Source organism: Centruroides vittatus, unplaced genomic scaffold (genome assembly GCF_030686945.1).
Source record: "Centruroides vittatus isolate TY-2023 unplaced genomic scaffold, ASM3068694v2 contig_1162, whole genome shotgun sequence".
NCBI lineage: Eukaryota > Metazoa > Arthropoda > Arachnida > Scorpiones > Buthidae > Centruroides > Centruroides vittatus.
This window is the reverse complement of record NW_027120748.1, coordinates 612,418-621,237: the sequence shown is the minus strand read 5'-3', so window position 1 is coordinate 621,237 and position 8,820 is coordinate 612,418. Positions and strand designations below refer to the sequence as shown.

The following is an 8,820-nucleotide window of genomic DNA, read 5'->3' as shown; positions in this document are numbered from 1 at the left end:
TAATACAAAAACATAAAATTTAATTATCTGAAATGAGCGATACCGAAAACTATATTGGAATCAGAAAACTTTAACTTCAGATTTCTATTCATATCTGCGTAAAATATGACAAAATAACTTTTTAACGAAAGAAATTCCCAAAAAAAATTGTTTATGAAATACTTTAATTTTAACTTTAGTTACCTTACTACGTAAAAAAATATACTGTATTTAATATATTTGAAGAAACTGATTGTTTATATTCTATCTTCAACAAATTTTCGTTGGCCTACTGAATAAAACTACTGAACACTAGTAGTTAGTCGCAGGTTCGCGCCTAGCTAACGGAATGACCGCGTTTCTTTATGCAGCGCTCGAGAAGCTCTTTACAGCGAACACTCTAAAACCTATTTCTAAATGCAGCGCTGCAATGTAGCGAACCGTTTCTAAACGTTTGCTGCAAGAGGTCGCTGCAACAAAGATAAAGCTAGGTACTGTACTCTAGATAAAGCAGCTTTTACGTCAGCTACACGTGTAAAGCAGAATGGACGCTTGTGTGTATACTGCGATATTATGCTGCGAAAATAAAATAGTTGAAGTGACTATTGATAAAAATATTATGGAAACATTAAGAAGGATTAAATTTTATAAAATGACTCTGAAAGTTGTCTAAAGAATAAGAAAATACTATATTTTAAAATTTAAATATAATTATACATCTCCTAGCTCTACTTTGTTTACGTTTTCGGAAAGAGAAATGCTCAATTCTTTATATCTCTTTATTTAAATATCCTTTAACTAACGCGCTACTTTCGGCTGTAACTGTGGAATTAAAGGATAGATTACGGCATCCGTGTTTAGCTCGAGCGGAAAGCGTTTCTAAACTATGATACAGCGACGTGTAGCGATTCGCGTTTTTCATGAACTATAGAGGGCGCTGAATTTTCACAAAATGGCTACTTTATTTAAGTCGCTTATAACTAGTAATGTAAAATTAATCATATACTGTATTACTGTCCGATATAATGATATATGCTGCTTGTAGCTATTTATCGAGAAATTTTATAGTAGCAGAACAATTATTGCTAGCGGAATACGTCATTATGTAGTATCGCAGCAAATGAGCGAGATCGTTCTATACATATTTGTGCCCTTTGTGTTAAAAACATCAGCTTTGACATTGTCCTATCAGGGTTAGATTTACAAGTAAAAAGCTATGTAAATTGTTGCTTAGACTTCGACTTTCAAGGAGCCTCAAACATTTGTACAAAAAAAAAAAAAAAAAAAAAAAAAAAAAAAAAATTAAAGTCGAATTTTGTAATAAACATTTTTTTTACAAACCAACAAAATATACTTTACTTTTTATTTTGTGTAGTATTTCGTTAATTTTTTTCTAGGAATTAACATAAGGTCTTTTTTTTAAAAAAAATGATAAAACCAATTTTTAAAAAGATTTTTAATGGAATGAGTATAAAAATTTAATTAAATTCAGTTATAAAACAGAAGACTAGTGAAACTTCACATCTTTTTCTTCCAATAACCGTATTGAATCAGAGAGATAGTCTGATTTAATTCTTTTCTTTTTATGATTGACTTCTAAAATTGTGAAGGGTAGGTAAGAGGACTTACATTCAGCGTAGGGCTTCGAAATGCTTAAATCCGACCCTATGTCCCACACAAAATAACTGGCATTTTAAACTTTAAGAAAATATCATTTTAAATTGACAGCATAACTTGTTCGTGTAAAGTTGGACAATCGGGAAACCGCCAATTCTTAAGTCTAATTCACCCTTTCATAATTCGGAGGAGGTCATAAATATAACCGACTGATTTCCGAATAATCATCTGTTTTTCGTGTGGGAATAGACGAAAACTTATATTAGGCTCCCGTAAATCTTTGAAATTGCAATTTGAAACGCAACAGAAAGCTTTGCTTTTTCTATTGTTATTCATCTTTACTGCTGATAATACACAAGAATTAATCAAATGACCCAGATAGAATAGTTTTGTTTTTAAACACCAGAGAGCGAGCATGGTGAAAATGCGAATAGCTGCTCATGACGTCATTTTCGCTACACTCGCTGCATGAAGAAATTCGGCCTATATTTATTCTCTGTAAAATGTGTTTTTGGTATGTATTTTGGAGTGTCTAGAACAAATTAATTGGATTTACATTGATTCATATAGAAATAATTGCCTCGGTTTTCGTCAGTTTCGGATTTCGTCGATTGTTTTCGGACGGATTATAGACGAAAACCGAAGTATCACTACATTATCAAAAACTTACCCTTTTTAATCCCTCACCCCATCATAAACATTTATCAGAAAATAAGGTAATCCTCCTCCTAATTATGTCATCAGGACAGCAATTGAAAATATTTGCAAATAGGAATTATTTTCAGACAATTTTGTGATGACTGGAGAAAAAAAAAATAAATGACGGATGAAATTTTACGTTATCAGATTCGTCCTCTCTCCCCTATCTTTAGCAACCATCGAATACAAACGGAATCCCCCTTCAATAAATTGCTGACGTAATACTTAAACGGTCGTCCCTAAATAAGATATCTGAAAAATTTATATTTTTTATAATTCATAATTATTTGTTTTATTAATAATTTATAGTTATGATAAATATATAAATTGCAAATAAAACGGCATTTTATTTATACATTATTGAGAATAATGTTTAGTGTCTGTTATTCCGTTCCACAAGCAAAGAAATAGTTTTCTATTCATTGATTTTATTCTGTAAAACATATTCTAGGCAGTTTCGTAAAACCGTTCTGTCAGAACAGTTTCGTACTTGTTGGAACAGTTCCAACAATTTTAGTTCCAAAAGGCGAATTAAAGGCGAATTTTTTTTTTTGTGGATACTCGGTCCTGGATATGTAGGACCCAATTCTTCACCACCTGATCATCGCCATTCCGGGTCTATCAGAACCCATGACGTTTAGAAAAAGTTACCTTCATGTTCACGAGACGGAAGGAGCCGGAAAAACGTAAATTAAGATTTATTTTAATAAATATTCGAATTCATCTGAAGTTAAATATATTCGTTTCAAATTATCTAGTAACAAATATTTTGAATTGAAAGCTCAGATATTTATAAATTTCTTAATTTATGTCATGAAATTAATTTCTTTGAAAATCACTACAGTTTGTTCTGAAAAAAAGCAGAATAAGTGCTAATAAATTAAATTTAATCCAGAACATTTAATAAAATACAGATAATTTATATTACAGGTAAATTAAATTAGTTATCACAAGATAATTTAATTTAAAATCCCTTTTTAAGATTTAAAATTTAATATAATTTAAAACCCTTTAATTTTAGTAAAAATATATAATTATTAATTATTTTTATTTTTAAAATTATTAAGTTTTAAGTTGCATAAAAAAGAATTATTTATACATATAAATATGACAATTTTCTTTTTCGTTTTTAGATACTGTAGATTTTTCTTTAATATAAAAACAAAATTAAAACGCCTCAAATATTGCACTAACAAAATCATTCATCTTCGATTCCTGTTTCTGTAAAAAAACAGAAAACGCAAGAGAATTCGTAATCACAATTTGTAACAATTGTTTTATTATAGGATTAAAAACAAAAATTATTGATATTTCTGTTTATAAAACTGAAATTATATAATAATACATGAAGATGTATATAAAACATTTTATACATTTATTTATTTATTATATATACTTATTATATAACTTTTAAATTTCTTTTTCTTACAAGAACTTATAACAAATTTGAAAAAAAAAATTGTATTTCTCCCTTAAAAAATTTAAAAATTAAATAATTAATTATATAAATAAAATTTAAAATAATATGAAAAAATTATGGATATGTTTTAATGTCTTTTAAAATATTTTTTTTACTTATTAAATTCTAATTTTTTTAAAAAATATCTCATTTTTTAAGCAGGAGACGTAGTCCATTACACATTTTAAACCTGTTGAATTAATAGCAAGTATACATGTGACTCTCTTACATAAATGAAATGAAAAATAAAATATTTCAATAAAACTATAAATCTAAGCAAAACATTTGCTTTTATCCATAAAAAAAATGGTAATAAATAAAACTATTAATGGTTTTAATGTACTTTTCATTGAAAATGTTCATCACGATGACATCATTTCAGTCAACTAATATATTTCGTGACTTTGGATCATGTGACACCGTTGGCTCCACCTCTTGCGTTTGACGAATGAGGTTCAGTGAATCGTTCGCCATCTTTTGGAGTTGGGGTGATTGTGGCTTGGGAGAAGGTGTTTTGTTGTGTCTGTAATCCATTTTCATCGTCTTGCTCGTCGCAGGTTGACTGATTCTAAACAATGAGTGGAGGCACGCCATATTTAGGTAGTAAAATAAGTCTAATATCCAAATCTGAAATACGTTATGAAGGAATTTTATATACAATTGATACGAAAGAATCAACGGTTGCTCTGGCAAAAGGTTAGTTCACTTCGTCTTTGTTCCTCTACGCGGCTTTATGTTGACATTTAATTTGTAATTGCGAAACAGATGCTGTTAATATTAGTCAGAGACAACTAGCAGTTGTCATGTAGTAAAAACTAAAGAATAAAATTATTAGTGTTGACATTTATGTAAATACTATAAAACTCAATTTGAAGTAATGTAAATGAGTGTTTATTATAACCTTTATTAATTATGAGGTAGTAGACATGTATATTAACTTTTAACAGAACTTAAAATACAGAACAAAAACTGTTTTGTACTAGAGTTTTCAAAACAGAATATAGAAATTACAATTCTTCATACATTTTAGTTTTAATACTGATATTATCATTAATTTTATAATACATGTCAGCTATCTTGTAAATTTTATGTAATAATTATCAGCTGATTGACTTGTTCTTTAAGCCTGCATAGTCTGTTTTCTCATCAGCTGATGGCATCTATTAAATAAGCTTGTTTACAGAAGCATGCTTGAAGCCTAAATAAACAAACAGAAATAATGATAAAAAATCTTTGGTTTTGAACCAAGAGAAATTGTTATAAAATCTAAATGAAAAAGTTAGAAAAAATAATTAAATTGTACATAAATTTGATTGAATTTTCTATAAAGTGAATTATTGTATTATGTTTGAGTTATGGTTAATTTTTTCACAGTTGAAATATTATACTAAAAAAAGAAAATAATGATTATTCATTCATTTCATAAGAAGTATAAATTTTATATGAATGTTATTGAGTGATTGTAATTATTAAATTATATTCTCAAAGGGTATTGATTCATATGAAAATTCCTTTCATTATTTACATGTGACAGTTCTATTCAGCAAATGTTAATATTAATAGTCTTGCAGAGAAGTGTACATTTTTGTTTTCTCTAATGTTGTTAATTAATAAGGATATTTTAAAATTAAAAAGAAATTTATAAAATATTAATCTATGCAATGTTATACTTTTGTTATATTATTGAATTAATAAAATATAATAATGTGCAAAAAATAAAATTATTTTAAATTTTGATTTATAAATATGTTATCAATTTAAAAAAATTATATAATATATAATAAAGAATGGTTTCTGTTTTAGAAGTAGTTACAAATTCGTTAGTCTTTGTTTTAATCTTTATACATAAAAAGTATTAAGTAAAGCACCTAAAAAACATATTTGTTTTTAACTACAATGATAATTATGAATTATTTATATTTATAATTGCATTTGAAAATACAAAATAAAAAATTTGATATATTAATATATTGTTTGTATAAAATAATACATTACATTAACACTGTTATAACTATGTATATAAATGCAATTGATCTGTGTAATTATTGATTATGTAATTATATGATGATATAATTACATAATCAATAATTGCATACATATATATATAAAATTTTGATATGAGTGGAATTTTGCATATCATACATGTAATTGATGCATTTAGATTATTTACATTTATTTGTATGCACTTGCATTGATTCCCAATATGTAATTTTAATTTAAAAGATATTTTTGTGATGGTAAGTGGCATATTCAATTTACTTTTATCTAGTGATATAACAACACAGCAAATGAACAATAATGAGGATACAAGTATCATTTAAACATTTTTAATTTATTAAACTTATATCTTCTACTGGATATATTTGTTTCAATCAGAAAGAACATTATTATATAATAAATGTTTCTGGTTTTCTAATCATTTATTATTTAAAAATGTTCTTGCTGATTGAAATGTAAATCTATACATAGACACGACATTTACATTTTTAACAAATTATTTTAATGGTGTATTTTAATTAATGATATGTAGGTCTATCAATCTTTATATACTAACAAAAATAATTAATATAAATTTTTATGCCAATTGATAAAGATTGATAAAAGTTTTCTTGTAGTATTGAGAAAATCGCTTTTTTGCGTTGTTTGTAAATTTTATACATTTCAGCATATTTTGTATGTTTGGAGTTAATTACTTCTCTTGTAGTTTGGATTTGTTCCAATTTACTATCTTACTTTTGCAAAATTGCTAATGGTGATAATGTAACGCTGCTAGTTAATTTTCAAGGTCAACTATATAAACAAGACAGAAGAGCATTCATGGGATATCCAAAAGCAGATATTCTTTGTGAACGAACGGTTTGAAGTTTTTTCCAACTATCTAGATACTGTTGTTTACTGTAAAAGCTGTGTTGATGATGAAATGATTACCTGAAAACAAAAACCAAAGTTATAGTTATTTGTATCAGAGATTAATGAAAATCCAGGTAAACTGCAAATTGAAGTTGACAAAAGTTAGAGGTGCACTTCCTAGAAATAATGAATGAATTATTTCAAGAAATTATAACAAATATTTACAGAAAACCCAGGCAACATTCTTTATATAGATTATATCAAACAACTCTGATCCATATAGAGCAGCAGATACTCATAACACAAACATGATTGATATCAACAGAATTTAATATGATTGCCCAAGAATACGGTCCTGGAGTGAAATTAAAAGATTAACAGCTAAATCTTTGACAAAATAAAAATGTAAACAGGGAGAAGTTAATTTTGAAGAAACAAAAAACCAGTTCAAGTACTTTGGCTAATTTTAATGCCAACATTTTCAGGAATATAGCTGTTAAAGAAAAACCTTTTAAAATTAAAAATATTTACAGAATTTCAATGATGTGAAAAATGTGTATCTAGTGCATAGGTTTCAATTTTCTGAGTTCTAATACATAAAGTATTAAATAATGAACTATGATGAAACAAAGTAGTAATCATGAAATTTTGGAAACATGAAAAATGTGTGATGAATAGTTAGATATGATTAAAATTGTGTAAAAATATGCATTTGGAGACTTGATGCATTTTGATTTTTCTAAGCACAATGTTAACTTGTTTTGTTTATTTATTTCTAATTTAAAACCTGACAATGAGTTAGATATTATTGGCATAATAATAATTATGGTTTACAACTCTATATTAAAGAATTTCTTCCAGGTGAAGTACACAAAAAGTTACCCATAAATTATTATATATTTTTAGCTAGCCTGACTAGATTTAGAGGATGAAAACAAAGCTAATAGGTAGATTTGTGTATTAGCAGTGTGCATGTTTTCTTGGGGGAGAAATGCTGAAAAGTTGTAAAGTGAAGCAATTTCTCATATTTTTACTACCTGAGACAATTTGCTTAGGATACTATAAACTTGTGTTAATATTTTATTATATAGCTGTTTATTTTAGAGCTTCTGGAAATATAGCTGTTTATTTTAAAATTTCCGGAATTAGTAAATCAAAATTTGTTATAAGTAGTTGCAAATAACTTGGATAATACAACTATAACATTCTCATATAACTTAGAATGAAAGTTTGTTTTATTTGAAACATAGCTGAAGTTGTTATAATTACTAAATCCAATAGGAATTTCTTTTTAGATAAATCTGTGGCATTAACTAATGATTGTAAAAAATTAGATTTTTTTTCCCCCTGAGATTTGGCAAGAGCTGTTGTGTAGGCTATGTCTTTTTGTTTGTTTGTTCCTTTTAATTAAGCCTTTTATTTATTTTATTTTTAACGAAAAAAAAAATTAATAAAGTCACTTGCAATGATAAATCTTTAGAATAAAATTTCATATATATTGTATTCTTATTTTTAATTTTGTAAAATATATCTTTTATCTAGGAATTGGCTTTAATAAATACCTGCCTTGATTTTGAAAAAAAATTATATATATATATATATAATACAGGAGTACAGGAGGATTCACTCTGAAAAATCATCAACCATTATACCAGTTATAAATTATTAAATTATTTATTGCCATCTATTTTACTGCAGTAGTTAATGCAGTGCTGGTAGCCTTATCAGTTTGGAGTCTGGAAAGCAGAAGTAACATGTTAAACCGTCACTTAGAAATAGGAATCAATTTTGAATAATTTCTTAATGAATACATTTGATCGCAATGTTTAAACAGTGTTCTGTCACGTCAAAATTTTTGTTTTAGTCAACTGAAAAAAGATCAAAGTGAATAAAAATTTCATGGCTAAAAAATTCCCAAATTTTGTCAGTCAGTAAAAAATCCCTAATTTGGAAATGTTGAGTGGCATTGCATAAAAACTGCTGTGGTTCTCAACATCACTTTTTACTTGCCCAAACTTGCCTGTGTGACATTATGAAATTGTTAGATATGTAGTGCACCCATTGCATAGGAGCTAGACATTCTCTTCAATGCCACCAACCTAGAGGTTCACACAGACCTATCCAATTCCGGACTGAAAAAAAAAACCTTCCATGTTGACCACATTAGGACCCTTGAGATCCTCAAAATATACAGGGCCAGCCTGAAGGGGAGATGT

General features: G+C 27.1%; 1 protein-coding gene across 1 annotated transcript in view; it reads left to right on the top strand.

The window, feature by feature from the left end:
- The first annotated feature begins 4,186 nt into the window (after positions 1 to 4,186).
- LOC136981115 (protein LSM14 homolog B-like) overlaps positions 4,187 to 8,820 on the top strand; it is a 57,121-nt gene continuing 52,487 nt past the window's right edge. Inside the window, exon 1 of the mRNA XM_067277394.1 lies at positions 4,187 to 4,450. Within this exon, the coding sequence (XP_067133495.1) occupies positions 4,330 to 4,450 (121 nt within the window). The 5' untranslated portion in view covers positions 4,187 to 4,329. The remainder of the gene's footprint in view (positions 4,451 to 8,820) is intronic.